This window comes from Kogia breviceps, chromosome 10 (assembly GCF_026419965.1).
Source record: "Kogia breviceps isolate mKogBre1 chromosome 10, mKogBre1 haplotype 1, whole genome shotgun sequence".
NCBI classification, from domain to species: domain Eukaryota; kingdom Metazoa; phylum Chordata; class Mammalia; order Artiodactyla; family Physeteridae; genus Kogia; species Kogia breviceps.
In genome coordinates this window covers 55755091-55777214 of record NC_081319.1, presented here as the reverse complement: position 1 = coordinate 55777214, position 22124 = coordinate 55755091, and the positions used below count along the sequence as shown (strand labels likewise).

Below are 22124 nucleotides of genomic sequence, written 5' to 3'. Positions count from 1 at the left end.
TGTCTCATGTTTCTGATTTTAAAATTATCATAAATTTGATAATATAAATGTGTAATATTCACTTTATTATCAGATCATTTTTTTCTTGAACTTGAGCGTTAATTTATTCTCATAGTTACCATCTCAGCCCAAAATACCATAAATGTTGAAAATATATTCATAGAAAATTATCCACAAGTGTTCCTTCCATTTTTTATAATGAAGCAATTACTTTGTAGGTATTAATTGCTGTCACAATTAATTGATCTGTGCTCTTTGTCTTCTTGAGGAAATTATTGTGTTTTATAGTCTAAATTTCTTAGATTTAGGACTTTCAAAGTCTTGGTTCTGTTCCCATTTAACTTTGCTGCAACAATAAAATATGAATGAATTGGCTAATAAAATAACACAATTATTTTATGTCATGGAATATGGGTTATTGTTTATGAATTTGCTGAATTGCCCCAGTAGTTCACTATACGAAAGCATTCTTGTTTTTCTCCTTGGTCTAGTTTAGAGAGAAATAAGGTTGGTAGAATAGCAGACAACATGGGGTCGGGGTGTTCTTTTGGGGGGATGTGCAGGTGAAGTAGATGATGTCGTATTGAAAATGCAAAGCTTCCTTCTCAGACGTGAAGCTTGTCTGCCAAAAACAGAGACATTTATTCTGTACCAGCAGTTTACCTCAGTTGCTTTCTTTTCTTTGTATTTAGCAATTTTGCAATAGAGATGAAACTTTGGTTATTAGTTAAAAACAGATAAAATACATCTTGTCCTTCCCACAGATTATATTTGACTTCCTGGAAATCTCTGTTTTTTTTTTTTTTTTTTTTTTTTTTTTTTTTTTTTTTTCGGTACGCGGGCCTCTCACTGTTGTGGCCTCTCCCGTTGCGGAGCACAGGCTCCGGACACACAGGCTCAGTGGCCATGGCTCACGGGCCCAGCCGCTCCACGGCATTTGGGATCCTCCCGGACCAGGGCAAGAACCCGCGTCCCCTGCATCGGCAGGCGGACTCTCAACCACTGCGCCACCTGGGAAGGGGAAGCCCCCTGGAAATCTCTTTTAATGATGAATACTTTGGGTCAGGGGAGGTATCAGCTGAGAGAGAGATTTTAGACATCAAAATCTAGACCCACTCAGGAGGGAGAAAAAACTGAAGTGTGGTCTCTACTGAAAGGAGATCAACTGCACTTAAAAATGTATGAGGAGCAGCATAGACATTGCGACAATTATTCTGCTCAGTGCGCTGAGGTGCTACATATACGTAGGGTTTTGTGGGAGGCAGGGCCTTGGAATTGCCAGAATGATCTCCATCAGCACGTGCAGTAGAACTTCCTGCCAAGATCACCATGTTCTGTGCCCACCTGTTCGACATAGCACTTAGTAGCCAGTGGTCTTGAACATTGAAATGTGGCTAGTGTGACTGAGGGATTGAATTCTTTCTTTCACTTTATTAGAATTAATTATCTTTACATTTAAGTAGCTACATGTGACTAGTGGCTACTGTCTGGGACTGCACATATCTAAGGTTAAATCTGGGATTAACTGGAATGAAGACCGCCCAGCTTCAGGTCCTGGACGTGCTGCAGGGTAGCTAAACAGCCTTGGAAAACCCTGTAACCTGACCAAGCCTCAGTATTCCCAGCTCCAAGGTGGGCATAATAATAGCATCTACCTCTAAAAGTTCTGATATCATGAAATAAAGCAGTGAGTATAAATCTCTTTGAACTGTGCCTGGCATAAAATATATGCTCAACAAACATTAGCCTGTGCTATTCTTTTTCATTATTTTGTGACCTTTTATAGATTTTAAGAATGTAGAGGGCTTCCCTGGTGGCGCAGTGGTTGGTAGGCCACCTGCCGATGCAGGGGACACGGGTTTGTGCCCCGATCCGGGAAGATCCCACATGCCGTGGAGCGGCTGGGCCTGTGAGCCATGGCCTCTGGGCCTGCATGTCCAGAGCCTGTGCTCCGCAACGGGAGAGACCACAGCAGTGAGAGGCCCGCGTACCACCAAAAAAAAAAAAAAAAGAATGTAGAAACTGAAAAAGAGATAGAAGTGAAATAGGTCTAAAGTAATAAACAAAAAAGTCCATGACATGGGATAGAATTTTAGGTTATACTGGAGGAATATGTGAGATGGACATACAGAGAAAGTAATTATAGAGTGACTATATATTCCAATGTGCTTTGGATGGTTTCAATTTATACCTTGTATCCTGGTTTAATTATTAATATCCACTCTTTTTGTTCTCAAAAGTATCCCAGAGATGTTGTAAGGTACATTTTTAGAGTCACCCTGGAGTAAGACATAGGCATGCAGCCCAGTTATTCCAAGTGAAGGGAAAAAGATGCATGCACATGTGACTATGAAGCTGTGGGCTGGAGGGACATTATAAAGGTGGGATGGGAGCTTGGACAAGGAAAGTAGATGTTACTTTATGTGGTATTTATGCTGTTATTACATTGCTCCCAAGTCATCATAGATCTACTTTCAGAAAAACTAAATTCTGATTTAATTGGACAAAATGATTTGGTGTGTCAAAAAAGCCTAAACGTTATTTGATGTTCTGATTGGCCTTCTGTTAACGATAGCAATTTTTGTTACACAAAACCAAAGTTTGAAACAAACTGGTTTCTTTTTATCACTGATTAGCTGCCTCATTCTATCTGTTTTCATGACTGAAAACTTTGAAAGTGTTTACTGAGTTGCAATAAAGAACCAGGTTGACATAACTTATGGTGGGTGTTCTTTAAGCTTGGTCTCTATTCTATTTAGGGCAGCATATATTAGAAAGCTAGAGAGTTAATTGTTGGCAATATTGCTAATTGTGATTTTAGGGAAACAGTGTATTAAACTGTGAAACCTAGAATATTGTAAAAAAATGAGGAAAAGCTTCAAAATTAGAGATTATGGGGGTACAACTAAACTAAAAATTTAAGTAAACATATAAGGTACAAGAATGTGACTCAACTGTAATTGTTTGACTCTCCCCAAGTCTCTCCCTTACTCTTCATCTCTGATGGCATTCTGAATCAAGGTGCTGACCATTGGCTCTCCTGGAGGTCTCCATCAATAGCTAATGGGGACCTGTTTCGGATTTTCACTCTTCTCCCAGTGATTCTAACCCATCATGAAAGCAGACATTTGAGTTTATCTCTGAAGTATTCCCCAGACAGAACAGAGGTACCATACAGGAATTAGTTGCTCTCAGGATTTTGGGGGAATTCTAACAGTTATTGTTATGCTGTAGTGGACTTTGTAATCTCCACCTGGGGAACCAGTCATGGCTCAATTTTTGCAGGAGGAACCAATCATTATCAATATAGGAATCATGAGCTGTTTAGGTTATTTGCAAAGTGTAGACTTGACTTTTTAAACTAAGTAAGCACCTCAAGTTTCAAAGTCTGTCTGAATTTTGTTTATTTTTCCTTGAAAAGATCAAGAGTTGGCCACATTAAAAGAAGGGCTGGGGCAGAGACCAGATGTCATTGACATTTGGAGAATTGAGCAATCTTTATAAAAAGTCATTCCATCATTTATAGTAGTCACTCTTCTCAAGCTTGTAAATTTATTAATGAAACTGGGTTATAGCTACTGGAAATGAACAATAACTATTTTACTTGTGTTTCCAAGTACCGTGAATTTTAAAATGTCATTTAATATTGAAACCTCTGAATGGAGTTCAGTGACTTCAGATTAAGCCTATTTGTAAATAGCACAGAGCAATGTGTGATGATGCAACTGCTGGGGTTTTCAAATACTAATATTTAGTGCAAAAGTGAACCTCCTCATCCTAACAGAATTTTAATCAAACCGCAGTAGTGATGTGTAAATACCTTGAAATTAATCATCCATTCCATCCACAATGATTGTTTCATCAGTGCTTAGTGCTTTTTGGTTCTTGATAAAACGGCAAACCCAAGTTCTAATGACATAGTTTCATCTCAAGAATAGTGGCTGCCATACCTGAAAAAAAAAGATTGACTCTTGTACCTCCCCCTTAAAGGTAAATTACTCCAACTGGGACTGAGAAATCCATGTTCATTTTAAGGATCTGCCTCACGATGATGATGCAAATGTTAAGAACAAAAAATAATTTATTTACCATTGACTCTGTGCCAGGCACTGTGTTAAATATTTTATGTGCAATTTATAAAGTAAGGCCTCACAACTGACCTGTGAGGTAAGATGATCCGTCTTTTACTCGTGACTAGTTAGTGGTGGTGCGAATTCTCAACGGGCGATCTGGAGCTCTTAAGCATCCTGTTACCATTGTTGACAGCAGCTATTAAGTAGGCCAGTGGCCAGAACGTGCAAATGAGTGTCTTTTGTGGGGAATTTTGTCCTTTAGTACTCATTTCCATATCTGAGCTCTGGATAGGCAAAGTGAAGTGGGGCAGGTTTTCGCCATACTCTGTTATAAAAGGCATAACTGAAACGATTGTTTTCTACAGTCATAGTCTCCAGAATGGAGAGGCAATTGCCTAGCATAAAATTGCAAAGCCATCCTGTATGTGACTCATGAAACTCTGGCTACAGTCTCATGGCTTGCCTTAGATATTAATTTAGCCACATTTCTTATTGCTTGCATGGACAATATTCTTCTTCACCCTCATTTGAGGCTATTACAGACACTACAGTGATTGCCATGATTCCTGTCACATCCACTTTTTCAGAGAACAGGTCTGCAGAAACCAGGTTACATGGAAATTACCCTGCCTGGGAGAGGAATCCCACAGCCTGCCACAGCAGCATCCACCGAGCAAAGGATTGCATGCGTACGTGCAGGCTAAATAATGTATGATGCAAGACAGGAATGTGGTCTGTATTCATTTTTGGAGAGTAAAAGCGTTGCCATGTCAGTCTCACGGGAGACTTTATCCAGGGCTTTACCCTTGAGTGGATTAAAGAGTACAAATTCTCTTGCACTGGAGATGAATAAAAACAAATTGGGGAGACCATCAGCAGAGCAGACGGCTGCATGTTGGAGTCCAAGGCTACCCAAAACCACCAGACCAACTGCTTCAGGATCCTGCCAGCAACCAGACACTGGGAAGAGAATTGACTGCAATTTGGCATCAAGGTCCTGTGATTCCCAGACAAGAGGAATTGCATGCAGAAAATATTTAAAATACTCTTTGTAAAAGAGTTATGTTTTCAATCACAGGGAGAAGTATGTTTCAGACCTAGTCTGCTGCCAAGGAAATGTGGCAGAGGGTTAGTTACAAAGGGTGAAGGTACTGGGGTAAGAAGTTGAACTTTGGTTAGGTGAGGGATGTTTCAATGAATAGTTTTAGGCTGTTGAGTTATTGTCATTATTCCACAACAGGGACTGTATTGGCCTTTCAAGGAGAGGGGATGGATCTCTATAAAGCAGTGGCTCCCAACCAGGGACGATGTCATAACCCCAGGGCACATTTGACAATATCTGGGACATTTGGGGCTGTCACAGCTTGAGGGGAGCATAGCACAACTGGCATCTAGTGGTAGAAGACAGGGGTACTGTTAAATATCCTACACAAGACAGCCCTCCACAACAAAGAACTATCCTGTCCTAAATGTCGGTAGGGCCAAGGAGGGGGGACCCTGGTTTAAAAGGACCTGGTTAATGTCTGTGCATAACAACACGGCCTTCAGACAGGTGTTCATCCAATGTAGCCTGACATTGGATAAAAGACGATTTTTAATGATTTATTTTATTGATGTGTGGATATTTATTTGATGTACCAAATGCTTTCTGTTTAAAAAAATAAACAGGAAAACAAACAAAAAAAACCACAACTCACATCCCTCTCCAGTTTATCTCCAAAGTACCTAAGGGTTAAAAACACAAACAGGCCACCCTCCAAACCACACATTTTCCAAGAATGTAGGAGGACCTGGTTGATTCACTTTTCAAACTTGAAAAATGAGGCATATTAACAAAGCACACTAAATGAATCAGCTGCTTAGGATGATCTACAAGCCACTTCATTTTTCTGTTATTAAATAACAAACCATGAATCTTGACAAATGAACCCCCTTTTTTGACATTATTTGAAAAACTCATAACACACTCGCTTCTGATGGTGACTTCCCCTTTGAAATTAAATTTAAGATGGACTTCATTTAAATTCTGATAGAGGGAAAGGGCTTGTTAACCTTCCTTGTGACTGTATGCTGTTTATCATCTTCATTCTTTTCCTCCCCCTTTATACTTGGATGGACCAGAGCTCCTGGCAGGGTGTCATCCTGCAGAGTTCATTGCAAGGAAGCCTTTTGTGTTTATTGGTGCCCACATCATGAAGAGGAGAGGTTATGTATGTAGTGTTGTGTGGGGCTGTGTGGCTTCTGGGGTCAGATTCCCTAGGTTCAAACTGGGGCTCCAGCTGTGTGACCTTGAAAAAGTCATTTGCCCTTTCTGTGCCTCAGTTTTCTCATTTGTAAACCCAGAAGAAAATGATTTGCCTCATCGGGCTGTTGTGAAGATAACATATAACATGCTTAGCAAGCAGATGGCAAATGTTACCTCTAATTATTTGAATAGTTATTTTAAATATAGCATCTTCCAAAATGGATGCTAAGTCATTTTATTTAATTTCCTTAAGAGGACACTGGTACTGATTGGCTGATTTTAGCAGCCCCAACATGTAGCTGAGAGGGCTTTAGCCCCCATGTAAGAATCCCTAACAGACCCTCCCAGCATTGCCACCATGAATAAACATCTAAGAAAAATCTGCATATTTGCCAAGCATATGCAGCTTCAAGACAAGCCCTCTATCCTCCTCCTCAATCCAGTACCATCTGAAGACCCTCTTCTGAAAGTCTGCTGTTCCTACTGGTTTTAACAAGCTGACACTGCAAATTCATAGCAGTGCCCTGCCCTGGTACAGTTCAGCATTACAATGTTCTGTATCCCCAGACTCTTAAGTCCTCACCTTTCCTAAATAGGATTTCTAAAGTGTGACTTTGATCAATATAGCAAAGCCAATGTTATCTGAGGGAAACAATATTTTTAACTAACATTTAAAAATATCTTTCTTAGTACCTCAAAATGATTTAAACATTAATCAATGATAAAATTGCAAATCCATCTAAAAACAAAGAAGTGAGAAGGGAATCAGAGCCACTTTTAATCAGGAAAGTAGCTGCTGTGACCCACTGACCCCTAAAGGTTATTGTCGCTCCTTTTTTTTTTTTTTTTTTAGAGATGCCATAGTTTGGTCATTTGTCTTTGGCAGCCAGAGTATGCAAAACTGCTTTTGCTTTTCACGTATTAATTCAAGCCTATGCATTTGTCAGACATTCTAGGAACCTTTTGCCAACGTTTTGTTGATTAAAGAATGTTTATTTTGAAAATGAGTAGAAAGGAAGGAATTTATAATTCTTAAAACAAAAGAAAGATTTACAATGTATACTGCTACCTGAATTGTTCAGTGTATCGTCAACAGATAAATGAAAATATTAAGGATTAGCAAGAGTGTTGGCACTGACTCTTAAAACCTGTGAAGTAATTGGTTCAATAAGACTGAGAACGTCTACATCTTTCAGTAGAATTTCTAGAACTCACAAACAAGAATAGGGCATAGAAAACCACTTTTCATTTTATGTATTTTTCAAACGGCTTTTGAAATACATCCTTCTCTACAAGAATCTGGTGCTTCCACTACTATTTTTAAATTATATACCTCATTTCCATGCATACAAGTTCCCTATACTCATCCTAGCTTCGATTTGCTTTGACCGTTTTGTTTTAATTTCTCCCACTGGGCCCTTTGGAGGGCACATTTATTGTTTTAGGCACCATGCAATTTACTAAATGGTGTCCGGTTATGGAAATGCTTGCAAAGACCCCTGGGGCAAAAAAAGAATTAAGTCAACACAGATTGATCATACTGTAGTTGGTATTTTCTTATTTGATCAGTCAAGGGCTCACTTGGTCTGAACTGGTCCATCTGATCTGTGACACATAAAGCTAGACACATTTTTCTGGCTCCCTGGTGGTTTTAAAGGCTATGCAGTGGGAAAAACTGCTTTAAACAAAGCCTTATTTTAAGAGAAGCCTGAGTACAGAATGGAATTCAAAGAATTTGGAGGGAGGGGAGGTGAAAGTGGTAAGAAACAGCTTGAAAAAAGCCCTGGGAAATTTAAAAGAATAACGCACAGGAGGGAAGTCAAAGATAAATCCCATCTGTTCTGTTGTGAGATACACAGACCAGGACACTGCTTCAGCAAGGCCGTATTGAACACCTACTAAATGCAGGACTTGTAAAGAGGTAGGGCTTAAGTGTTCTGGGGTGTCGGAGGAGCGAAGTAGAATTTGTAGGTCAAGAAAGAGTATTTTTAAATCTCAGCCAAGAAACTTTATTCAGCTTTATGCAGATATGACATTCCAAAAGGCAATGAATACCCGTTATTTTATTCAAGTATTGAGGATGGAAGGTATTCTCCCGTGTAATTCATTTTCAAATTGTACGTTAAAAATGTTGGTCATAGATTAAGTAATACTGAATAAGTGGTTGAATGCAGCTAACGCCAAAGTTTCTAGCATGGAGGCTGCAAGAATGACAGTAAGACGGAAAGCAATGGGTCTTTGTGATGGGTGGGTGGCTGTGTGGGGAATGGGAGAGAAGAGACCAGAGGGAAAGAGTTACATTTTCACATGTTGCATCCAAGAGGCCTTGTATTATAGCCAGTTGGGAATATGGACTGGGGCAAATCTGAAATCCTGGATGGTATAATAAGGATTATTATAGCAAGAAACAAAACTGGACACAGCCTCCTGTCTTTATGAGCTAACTGCTGTGATCACTCAGTTTTTATTGTGTGGGATGTAGCTTGAGTGTTTACGAAGCAACCACTTGCTATTGGATAAGTACTTACCTCCTACCCCTGATAAAACAGCTAATGAATCTTCAGGTTAGAACTCGGCCAAAGTGTCCCCACTGGAATCATGATTGATGCATTCACTGTGTATTTACGGAACATTCTAGATTATAGTTGAGAAAACCTGGCATAGATTTAAAGACTAATATCACTTGCAAGACAGATATTAATCGCAAATATTATCATTATTATTATTATTTCTTGGCCGTGCTGCATGGTATGCAGGATCCTAGTTCCCCAACCAGGGATTGAACCCATGCCCCCTGCAGTGGAAGTGCGGAGTCTTAACCACTGGACCGCCAGGGAATTCCCATTATCATCATTATTTCTTGTGTTTTTGTTATTGCTAACTCTTATTGTGCACTTACTTATGTCCAGGAGCCATTTTGTTTGCATTAACTCATTGAGTTTTTCTAGAGACCCTATGATGTAGGGGAGTACTAATTTTATCCTCCTCATATTAATGAGAATGCTGCCTCTCAGAGAGGTTCAGGCACCCCAAAGATCACACAGCCAATAATAAACACATCACGGACTCAAACCCAGACAGTCAGTGTACTTTTAGAACTTTGAAGATATGCCTGTATGAAAAGGAAATAAAGGATAAAGTGTAATATATCTCCTAATTCTGGCGTGTATAATTATAAAGATCCTCACATTGCATCTCCAAGTCACTGGGGGTCATCTTATCATTTACATTTTGTAATAACACAGTGTGAAAGGTTAGACCAATGGTTCTTTGCTGGGAGAGAGTTCCCCACCCTAGGGGACACTTGGCAGTGTGTGGACACAGTTTTAGTCCCACAACTGGGGGGTGGGTGCTACTAGAATCTGGTGGGTATAGGCCAAGGATGCTGCCACCAGCCTACAATGAACAGAATAGCCCTGGCGACAAAGAATTATCCTGTCTGGTATGTCAGTAGTGCCTCAGCTGAGACTTTCAATCAGAGTGATTCAAAGAGGAGAGAATAGTAGCTCAGTTTGCAAATAAAGGACATTCACCATGAAGGAGCAGATTTGGGAATGGGAGAACGAGATAAGATGGAGTCATTCACTCATTGGTTCATTCATAGCATCGCTATTTATAGAGTGATCACACTGGAGAGTAATGGTGAGGAAAGCAATATGAGGAAGTTTCTTTGGAGAAAAGGAGGGAAGACGGAGTAGAGGCAAGGCAAAGATGCTTGGCTGTCACAGGTGAGCTGGGCCAGAGCTTCGGAGCACCCAGGAGAGAACTGTGCTAGGCTGATCCAAATGCAGGGCCAGATGGGGGGAGAGCAAGTGATGTTCTCAGAAGTACCCCAGAGTAGGGACCTGAACACGAGTGTGCATGTGTGGATTGGAGAGGCTGAGAAGCTTGCATTGCTTTCGAGTTGCTCTGCTGGCCTGGGAATAGGTTGCTGGCTTTGTTTTTCCAGTAACAGCCTTTTCTGTTTCCAGCAGTCCTATGCACCAGCTCCCCACCCTATGGCTCCTCCCAGCCCCAGCACAAACAGCAGCAGCAACCACAGCAGCAGCAACAGCAGCGGGGAACAGTTGAGTAAAACCAACCTGTACATTCGAGGCCTCCCACCAGGCACCACTGACCAGGACCTAATCAAGCTGTGCCAACCGTAAGTGCCCCCCCCCCCCGCCCTCTGCGCCGTTTCCAACCTCATCCTTGCCCACGTGGGCTCGTCCATATTGGGTTGGGTTTTGCACCCAGTGTACCCAGTGAGGAAGACTCTGCTGTAGAAACGGGACTTAAATTTAAGATCTGAGTCCAGCTTATTTTGGGAATGGAGTTTGTTTGCCTTTTGCTTTGAAAGAGAAGGTTCTTGAACAGAGAGACATAGGGATGCTGGCTGATGTGCATGTATTGACCAGGAAGATGAAGAGCAATCATGGAGTTGGGTCCTCACACCTTGTGGTTGGTGGGTTCCCACACCTTGTGGCTGGTAGGTTCTCACACCTTGTGGCTGGTAGGTTCTCACACCTGTGGTTGGTGGAATCAGTGATGAATCTCATGAAAGAAACTGTGCTCTTTTTTTGGAGAGGTATTAGTGATGGGGATTGCAAATACTCAGAAGTGGTAGATTTCAGGATGGTCACCTGCTGTGTTGCAAAGCTCTTCTGGTCAGTTCTTGCTTGGTAAATATAAGTTCAGCCAGGACCAGGTAATTGGGAAATTAGAAGGCTAATCTTTTTGTTTCCTTGAAAACATCTATTTCCAAGTCCAGTGAAGCTATTCCCACCAAAGCCAAGAACCGCACTCACCTAGTTTTATATTTCCCAGGAAATACAGTAGTGATTAACTGCCCTGCCAAAATGTTTTCATTCATCTACTATCTACCAACACTTATGTTATTAACTCTCTTTATTTCTGTGCAAATCAATTAAACATATTTAAGTTTACCCTCCAAATTAAATGAATAGTGGATAACAAATTAAGAACCATAGGCCTGGATCTTTAGATTGCTGTCTAATTATTTTCAAAGTAATATCAGTGCAGCTATTTGTCACTTGACTGTGCATTAGCTGGGTATTTTTAAGTTGGGGGAAACTATTACTCAGTTTTTCTTTTGCTGTTTTGCAATGCTTTTATAAGAAGGTTGAGAGGATATTTATTTTGTAAATTTTCCAACCTCTAAAATATTGGAAGAGGAAAACAAGGCAGATAGTATTTATTTGCCTTTGTTCTGGTTTTGAAGATTGGGAACAAATATCCAAACAACAGGAAGTGGCAGATTAAACAAAACACAAATACATAACTATATAATCAGTTGACAAGGCAGTATATAGACTAGGGTAGGGGCACCCTGCTCATATCAACTGCCTTGATTTGTGAAAGAGGTAAGACAGAACATTGAAAAAGAAATATTTATTTGAGAGCAGTTTAAAAAAAGAAAGAAAGGTGCCAGGGCTAAGATATACAAATATGTTAGGTTTTGGTCTATAAAATGTTGAGGTTGAGAACTGGAAGGTAAATCACTCAACATTTTTAAATTTTTTTGCTAGTATTAGAAAATTCTAACACTATTAGGGCTTTGAAAATGTGAAAGATGACGCACTTTATGTTAGAAGCTTCAGATGAATAATCTCCTGTAATGGATACTGATGTGAAAAAGAAGGCTAGCTATTATCTTTGTGTGTGAATCTTATTCATAAAAAATATTGGTGGGTTTTAAGGGAAGATTCTTTCCCACTACTCTCTGCTACTCAGAGAGCTTTTTGAAACACAGATTTCTGGGCCCTTGAGATTGCGAATTCAATAGGTCTGGGGTGGAGCCAGAGAATGTAAATTTCAGCAGGTTCCCTGGTGTTGTCATGATGCTGCTGGTTTTTTGAGAAATACTTCTTTAAAAATAAAGTTAAAAAGGCACAACCTAAAAGTTGAGAATTATGTTTTATTGGGCAGACTTGCTGAGGGCTTAAGGCTGGGAGGCAGCTTCTCAGACAGCTCGGAGGGACAGTTCTGAAGAGGTAAAGGAGGAACCAGGAGATACAGGAGTTTTTGCAACAAAGACCAGGTAGTTGAAACATCAAAAGATTACTGCTAATTAGGAAAACCAGGCATCTCAAGTTAATGAATTTAATGTTTTTCTGTGTATGGGCAGATTCAAGAGTCTGGGCTCACTGAAATCATCCCTTGGAGATGCACCTTAACTATCTAGGGCCAGTATCCTGCTTTTCTTCATCCTGAATCTCCTCAGGATGCACAGAGTGGCTTCAGTGGCTGATGGCTTGGTGTCCGCAACCTCCTTTGTTTACTGATGTAGCAGGTGACCTTTTTCATCCACATATCTCTACATTAATATAAAGTCCACTGACTATTCCTAACGCAGAAAGTCTCACTAAATATGTGAAGGTATTTGAGGTGGTGTATTATATAACCTGCTTGGCCACCATGTGATCTTGTGGCAAATCATTTACTGTCTTTGAGCCTCCATCTCCTGGTATAAAAGAGTGGTCTGGGTTTGATTATTTCTAGGTTTCCTGTAGTACCAGTGGTGTACTGCAGCTGCCTCTGACTGAGGCACCAGAGCCAATGGTTAAATATTCAGGAATTCTTGAGTGATTTGTTACAGACTCAGTATCTTGAAATCGGCCATGGTGGGAGTATTTATATCACAGGAATCAGCAAGCCCTATAAATGAGGGCTTTTAAAATTCTAGGTAGTCCTGCTTTTTGAGAGCTGGTTTATGAACATACCACTGATGTAGCATTATACTATGAATTTCTGTATCAGTGTCCATTTCTACAAAGAATATTGCCAGAAATTTATAAATGGAAAGGGTTACCTAAAGTCTGCATTGGCATTTTTAACTCAGAAAAGAGATTTAGTGGCACAAGAACATTATGTTTGAGGGAAAAAAATGTTTTATTTGTGTTTCTTCTGTTTATTTGAGAAATTTAAAGAATGCCAAGGGCACAGAGGGTAGTGGTTACTTGTTCATATTAATTTTTGCTGGCTAATAAGATCTGGCCCATGTTATTGTTATTGTAAAAAATGTTTGTGGGTTCTTCATTTATTGAAGTGGTCTGGACCTTAGGTTTATTGCTGAGATTTGCTTTCCAGGAGACCGAGAGAACTATGTGACCAGGCAGCATAATGTAGAGGAAATAGCCATGCGCTGAGAGTTTGGGGTTTCACTCCTGGCTGTGCCATCAACTGGGTATGTGGCAGTAGACAAGTGACTTGTCCCCTCTTAATTTTGGTTTTCCCCATGTATAAAATAATTTGTTTTTTACTTGATAATCTTTTAAATATTTTTTCCTTTAAAAGTCTGATAGGGCTTCCCTGGTGGCGCGGTGGTTGAGAGTCCGCCTGCCGATGCAGGAGACACGGGTTCGTGCCCTGGTCCGGGAGGATCCCACATGCCGCGGAGCAACTAAGCCCGTGGGTCATGGCCGCTAGGCCTGTGCGTCCGGAGCCTGTGCTCCGCAACGGGAGAGGCCACAACAGTGAGAGGCCCGCGTACCGCAAAAAAAAAAAAAAAAAAAAAAAAAAAAAAAAGTCTGATAGTTCATTGAGGCCCTCACTAGTTGGCAGTAAAACCTACTCTGGTCACCTTTCACCAATCCCCTTTTACAGTGTTGGCAGGGCCACTGCCTGAGCTGACTCAGCTGCATGAATATGACCTGGGAGCTGGGGACGCCTTTGTTAGAGACCATTGTAAGTCCTTTGTAAAATCCTGGTTTCCTCTCTTGTAGTGGTGATGTCTTAGAGGGCTCCTTGCTCTTTTAAATTAGCATTCTTCTAAAGATTCAAATCATCTTGCATTCCTATGACTCATCCAACACTTTAAAATAATGTTACCTACAAAACAGATAATATTTGTAGGTTTCAATTATCTTGCCATCAGGATCAATTTTCCATGCTTATTCTTGTGAAATTATAAGAACTTTCAGAGTTACTATTCCTTTATATTATAAGAAATGCAATATTTGCTAATATCCATAGTAATAAAATAATAGAAAACAGAGATATATTAAAAAGGCACAGACATAGCAAATTATCTGGCATTAGAATACAATATCCATGTGAATACTAATGAACAGCAAGAAAATGATATTAAAGGGAAGAAATTGCATTATTTCTCAATGTATTATCTGAAAGCAAATTCTTATTAAGGGATTCTATTCACATTTATCATCAAAGCTCCTATGGTTGGATCACAAGTAAAGTCAAGGAAAGAAGGCAAGACTAAAGAATAGACATGAAGAATGATTTTACTCTATGGAAAACCTCTCTAGTTATACCTATGTTTTGGATGAATACATGGCATTGTGTGTCTTGTAGGAAATACTAGTGTTAAAGACCTTGTAATGTCTTTTTTTAAATTTTAATTTTATTTATTTTTTTATACAGCAGGTTCTTATTAGTTATCCATTTTATACATATTAGTGTATATATGTCAATCCCAATCTCCCAATTCATACCACCACCACCACCTTCCCCCGCCACATTCCCCTCTTGGTGTCCATACATTTGTTCTCTACATCTGTGTCTCTATTTCTGCCCTGCAAACAAGACCTTGTAATGTCTTTATCTTGAAAACTTTCAAGGAACTTTGTGTTCTCATTCAAGAAATTTTCACAGAGCACCTATGTTGCATGCCAGATAGTGTGCTAAAGATTCAGTGGTGAGTACATTTAGATAAAGGTCTTGCTTTAGCAGAGATTTTATATATATATATATATATATATATATATATATATATATATATATATATTTGGCGTTACGCGGGCCTCTCACTGTTGTGGCCTCTCCCGTTGCGGAGCACAGGCTCCGGACGCGCAGGCTCAGCGGCCATGGCTTACGGGCCCAGCCGCTCTGCAGCATGTGGGATCCTCCCGGACTGGGGCACGAACCCGTGTCCCCTGCATCGGCAGGCGGACTCTCAACCACTGCACCACCAGGGAAGCCCAGATTATATTTTGATAGGGAAAATGGAAATCAATGAAATGATCGTGTGATTCGATATAAAATTGCAACTACAAATGCAAAAAAAAAGAGAGGAGCATGGAAATAAGAGGATTTGTAACATGGGATGAGACCTCATTAAGGCAACGGGCAAAGGAATCTCTGAGCTAAGATCAGAAGGAGTAGGAATAGGTTTAACTAAATGAGGAAGGAAGGGAAGAGCATTCTAGGCAGAAGTAACTCCATGTGTGCAGAACCAATGGCTGGAGGGAACATGACAAAGACAAGGGGCTGAGGAAGGGTCAAGTTGTTATAGCAGAGAGAGGGGGTGGAGCCTGGGGCAGCATGACCTGGAAACATGGAGGGGGTATGGTGATCCCTTTGTATGTCACATTAGGAGCTTTGTTTCAATGAAGGAAATCACTGAATTGTAACAAATGGGAAGGTGACAGTCAGATTTTTGTTTCAGAAAGATAAATCCGACTGCCAAGTAGAAAAGACCTTACGAGATCAAGGAACAGAGCAGGACAGTTGAAGAGCAAGCTGGAAGTAGAATAACTAATGGTCAGAGAAGAGGGTGTGAGAATTAATATTTGTGGTGGGGGAACAATTATGTGTGGTGAAGGATGTCTTTTTTCATAAGCATTTGTTTTTCTATTAAAAATCAAGGACGGGGGCTTCCCTGGTGGCTCAGTGGTTGAGAGTCCGCCTGCCGATGCAGGGGTCACGGGTTCGTGCCCCGGTCCGGGAGGATCCCGCATGCCGCGGAGCGGCTGGGCCCGTGAGCCATGGCTGCTGAGGCTGTGCGTCCGGAGCCTGTGCTCCGCAACGGGAGAGGCCGCGACGGTGAGAGGCCCGCGTACCACAAAAAAAAAAAAAAAAAAAAAAAAAAAATCAAGGACGTTAGAGACAATTAACCGAACGAACTCCAAAAGAGACAACAAAGTAGCACAAAAGAGGACCCAAATTAGTTGATTTTTAGTTAATTTCTTTTTCTTACCCTGTCATGAATGGGTCATCAATATACTGTTAAATATTTTGTGACTACAGTATTTAAAACATGAAAGGCTAATATAGTGAAAACTGAAAATCCAATTGATTATACAATTATATTCATAAAATGGGTTATCAGTTGGAGACTCTGGGTGGAATACTTGAGTTATGCACCATTTATGCATATCTCAAAAGGGGGATATGGAAGTGAGGGAAGATAAATTTGGCTTAATAAAGAGAGAGAGAGCATTGCAACTTTTTGGACCAAATAAAATTTTGGTGGTGTAATGATTTTTCACATATTGAGCTCTGTTTCCTACCTCAGAGAAATTGATAACCTCTATTATGTGATTCTAAACATCCCCTTGAAACACACTGAGATTAGTCTTGAAAAGTAAAGGCATGTATTTAACATAATGGACAGAATTTTTAATGGAAAATAAAATCATTAATGTGTTTATGTTTTCTACAATCTACCTTTTATCTAACCATTCTCATAACTTATACATTTTAATTAATATAATGCTTTCAGAAAGCCCCGGCCAGATTGCCCTCACTTCCAAGTGATTGATCTGGAATTAAGGCCAGCACCATGCAGGTACAGAGTGAATTGTTCTGTTATAAAGTGAATGCGCTGCTGACAAGGCCGCTTTAAGCAGAATAAAGGAAAAACAGGGGAACCCTAGGGTAGGTGCACACATACTTCCAATCATCACCTGAAGACCAGGAAGTCAGTTGCCCCAGGCTTCATTTTTCTGGGTAAATGTTTTCCTGGCTCAGGCCCTGACATCCTAGCATCACTTCCTTTAAAAGGAAGCTGTAAATGTCACTTTAACATTTAAGGAGAGAGGAGAAGCTCCCACAGTGAAAAGCCAGGGGAACAAAGTAGGAGTCTTTGTACCCACACTCATCTCCCCGACTTTGACCCAACCCTGCTGGATGTCTGGTTAGTTGTGGGCCGAAAGCAGAATAGTAAGAGGAGACTCAAGTGCCATCCGGGCTCTGAGTGCAGAGTCCATTATACATGGTGTCAGACAGTTTTGACAAATGCACTGACTCAATCAAACCTTTTATCAATTTAAAAAGTAACCTTGTCACAGTAATATGTCAAACTGTTCAGATACAACTAAAGGAAAACAAGTCGTCACACACTCCAGAGGAACGGAGTAAATAAGAAAAAAATGTGACCGGAATTATTTTTGAATTCTTTCTTCCCATGTCAACGAAGATTTTAAAATTCCCTCTAATAAAACCTGAGGAAATTTATGAGTAGCTTTCACCTGCAAGTCAGGCTCAAATGATGCAGCTGCTTTGGAGGTATCATGTATATCCGTGTGGTGGCAGGTAGGAGGAGGAGGTGAATTTGAGGCTCTTTGAACTCTGCCTTTGTGTCATTTAGATGAGAGAGTGCTTCCAAGGCCCAAATTGGTTGCCTGAATTCAGTGAGTCAGCATAGATGTGATACTTTGTTACATATAATAATTCAGGTTTAAGTACAGTTATATTTGCGAAGTATGTATTAGAAACCACACAGAGTATTTGGTTTGTAATTCATAAATAATTATCATTAATAACACAGTTATATTTATATAGATTATTAACATTTATTGTGCATTATATACCATGTGCTCTGCTGAGTTTTTATATTACCTTATTTAATGCTCAAAACAACCCTACAGAGTGGGAACAAAAATTACTGAGTAATAGTTGAGTAAACTGAGTCTCAAACATATTAAGGGGTTTGTCCAAGTCTGTACAGCCACCAGGATTCCAAATCCAGCTCTGATTTCAAAGCCCTTATTCATAACCACTAAAACATTCATTTAATGAGAAGGGTAGCATAAGTCCTGAGTTCTCAAATCCATGGCTGTCCAGGAGAATCCTTGAGGTTTAAAAAATACTGATGCCTGGGTCTCACCCCCCAGGGATTCTGATTTATCTAGTATGGGGTCGACTTAGACACTAAGATTTTTAAAAGCCTGCTTAGGCAATTCTATATGTAGCAAAGCTTGAGATTCATTGGAGTAAATAATGCCACACTAACCACAAAATGTAAGTGAATCCTCTGTTTTAACTTCCTTACTCTGACTTTTGGGGGATCTAGAAATTTCATAGGACCTACCAATTTACTTTCAGTTAAACCAAGAGACTTAAAAATAAATTCTAGGGACTTCTCTGGTGGCGCAGTGGTTAAGAATCCGCTTGCCAATGCAGGGGACACGGGTTTGATCCCTGGGTGAGGAAGATCCCACATGCTGCGGAGCAACTAAGGCTGTGCACCACAACTACTGAGCCTGCGCTCTAGAGCCCACGAGCCACAACTACTGAGCCTTCGCTCTAGAGCCCACGAGCCACAACTGCTGAGCCCGTGTGCCACAACTACAGAAGCCTGCACACCTAGAGCCCATGCTCTGCAATGAGAGAAGTCACTATGATGAGAAGCACGCGTGCCGCAACAAAGAGTAGCCCCTGCTTGCAGCAACTAGAGAGAGCTCACGCACAGCAACGAAGACCCAATGCAGCCAAAAATAAATAAATAAATTTATATAAAAAATTCTATTAAGGTAATTGGAGGATTAGTTGGATTTTGATGACAAAATGGGAATTTTAAATTAGGCACATGAAAAATCAAGGTCTGGAATAGGTACCTAAAAGTGCTTTAAAGAATATACTATCCTTCACATAATTTTCATAAGTCAAACATTTCTTCAGCATTTGTTTTTAATAATGTTTGCATTTAATTAATAATTAAACAATAAATTCTTCCTAGTTTTGACTCGTAATAACACGAGTTATTAAACTTCTATATATATTTACTTTTTCTTGCTGCCCCATAGTCTGCTAAACATAAGTCTACTGAATCTTAAAAAGAAATCAGCATTTTCCAGCATTTTGGGGGCATCCTGGAAATTATTGTCCCACTGATTCATTGACTATCCATTCACTATTGTTTTAATTACTTTGGATGAAGAAGATTCTGCTGAATGTTTGAGATTTATTTGAAAATATATTTATTTAAATTGCAGATAGCTGATAATACTTTCTTCTTATTTATTCTACAGATAGAGAAGAGAAAAAACAATGATTAAACCATTGAAAGCACCAGTTAACTTAGGTTACTATGTTGGTGGCAGCACAAAAATGTTGGAGGTGCCAAATCAAGTCTTAGAGGTCTGGGAGAGGTGGAATTCCAGACAGATATTTTGATAGTGCTTGAAAATTTGAGGGACTTGGAATTCAAGGGCAGGACTCTGGCAAGTTCAGATGGCATCTTGGTTTTCAATTTGCTCGATGACTTTCTAATTGCTAAATACAGCTGACTGTTTTTAGTATTTATTTTATTTCATCTCTCTGTTACTTGATCCTGTTGACTTCACCTTTATTCTAGAAACTTATATTCTCCTTGGCTGGCGTACTCCTCCTTCCTGGGTCTCCTCCTAGGATTTTGTCTTCCAGCTTCTCCACTATCTGCCTCTTGAATATTTTGGTGTTTTAAAAGTTTAGACCTCCTCTCTTCTCACTACATAAACTCTCTGCTCTCCTCTACTTAAATGTCAGCTATTCTGATGATTATTAAATTTATATGTCCAGCCCATTGAGGTATACTTTTTTTGGCCTAGATCCATATCTCATTATTCCTTGTACAATTCCAAATTTGTATCCCAAGAGCTATTGAAGTCATTGTCCAAAAAAGATTATTTCTAGACTTTTCCCTTCTTCAATGTTCTCTTTCTCTCTGAATGACAGCATCACCCATCTGGTCATGCAAATAAATAATCTTAGGATCAGTCCTTTCACCAACCTAGAAATAGTTTCCAAGGCAAATAGATTTCAACTGCTGGTCTCTTCTGTTTCACTACTGTCATAGTTTATTTACTTATTAATTCCAAAGTATTAATGGAATGTCATTTATGTGCCAAGCATTGCAGATACCTGAAGACCTGGTAGGTCTCTTCATAGAACTTGCATTCTAATACAAAAAGATAATACAAGAATGAATGAATAAAGAAGAAAACATCAGAATATGCCATGGAAAGGAGGTTGAAAAACCATGAAAAGAAGGTTGTAAGTAATGACAGGGAGGTTACTAGGAACTGAGGAACCTCTCTGAGGTGAGATGTCAATTTCAAGAAGCAACTAGATGTATGATATTCAGGAAGAAGGGCATTACAGATAAATGGGGGAGCTTGTACAAAATCCCAAAGGTGGAAATGAGCTCCGTGTTTTCAAGTAACATAAAGAAGGGTGGAATTGCAAAAGAATAGTGACTAGGGGAGTTGGGGGTGGTAAAAGATGAAGTAAAAGAAAGTATACCAGGGCCAAATCAATAGAGTTTTCTAAGTTGGAGCATGGAGATTGGATTTTATCCAAATTTACTTTTTTTAGAAAAGTTATTTTGACTACTCTGTAAAGAATGGATTTTAGGGAGTGTGAGAGAAGAAGCAAGTAAATGAGCAAAGATGCCATTGTGGATTCCAGGAAGGAGATGGTGATGGCTTGGATTAGGATCATAGTGGTGGAGGAGGTTAGATGGAATGGCTTCACAGTATATTTTGGAGAGAGTTTTGATAGAAGTTACTGATAAATTGGATCTGGCAGGAGGGCTAAGGGAAAGAGAAGTTAGGGATAATTCTTAGGTTTTGGCTTTAGCATCCAGGTATAGAGTCACTTAATACAATGGGGAGGATTGTGGAAGGAACAGTTTTGAGTGGAGAGAAATCAAGTGTTCTTCTTAGCTTTGTTATTTGTCAGATGCTATTAGACATCTAAAATGAGATACAAGTTCATAGATTAATATATGGCTAGTTTTCAAAGCAGAGGTTAGAGTAAAAGATACAGAATGCAAGTCCTAAGCATTATAAATAGCATTTAAACACATTGTACTGATAATACTATCATGCCTAATACGTGTTAGATATTATTCTAAGTATTTTACATGTTAAGTACTTCATATCACCTGTGTTAATTCGTTTATACTTCATGATAACCCCTATTTTAGAGGTAACAAAAAATGACACAAAGAAGTTAAGTGACTTTCCCAAGGTGGGGAAGTTACAGGTGGTAATTGGCAAGTCCAGGATTTAAAATAAGGAGTGTGGTTTGAATGCCCTCTCTTAACCATGATTCATACATAGGGTGAGCACAAAGCATGAAAAGAAAAGTGGTCATAAACTCAACATTCTGAGAGGAGGAGAAGCCAAGAAAGGAGTTTATAAAGGAACCAATGAGATAGAGGAAATCAGGAAAGCAAGAGAGTGATATTATAGAAGCTTGGACAAGACAGTATCTTAAGAAGTCAGAATGATTGAGGGTGTGGAATACTGTTGAAAAGTTAAGAAATGTAGAAGAAAGAGAAATAGAGAAGTTACATTTGGTTTTGGCATTGCCAAGGTCATTGGCAAGCTTGACCAGGGCTATCTTTGTATGGGGTAAAAGCTGAAAGCCATTTGGTGGGCCTTTCTTTAGGGTCATCACTTGACAGTGCTTCCAAGTGAAAATGCCTCTCTCTCCTTTGTGCTTGAACTATGCCTAAATAGTCATTTTCTCCACCGATCTTCTGGTTATTCTCTCTTTATCTTTTTTTATCTCTATCTCTATTTCTGTCTCTTTAACTCTTTCTCATTTTCCCCTTACCTTCTTTCACTATAAGCCTTTGATGTCAGTAGATTTATCTTGCTCATTTTTTCACTCCTGGTGCATAGTACAGTTTCCAGTATTTAAGTGGTAACTAATAAATATGTATTGATTGAATAAAGCCTGAATGCATCAGTGATATAAAAATGATTTTATTGCATTTAATCATAAAACTTGTTTCCGGGTAGACTTTGAGTTTATAATGCAAGATACAGGAAGTAGGGTTTTTTCTTAGACACTGC

The 22124-nt window shown here is 39.7% G+C and overlaps 1 protein-coding gene across 4 annotated transcripts in view; it reads left to right on the top strand.

The window, feature by feature from the left end:
• Nucleotides 1–22124, top strand: part of RBMS3 (RNA binding motif single stranded interacting protein 3) — a 1499266-nt gene that overhangs the window by 913202 nt on the left and 563940 nt on the right. For 3 of the 4 annotated variants that reach the window (XM_059077389.2, XM_059077384.2, XM_059077378.2), the window contains one exon: nucleotides 10290–10462. In XM_059077389.2, the coding sequence (XP_058933372.2) occupies nucleotides 10290–10462 (173 nt within the window). The remainder of the gene's footprint in view (nucleotides 1–10289; nucleotides 10463–22124) is intronic. The other variant, XM_059077380.2, reaches the window with a different exon arrangement.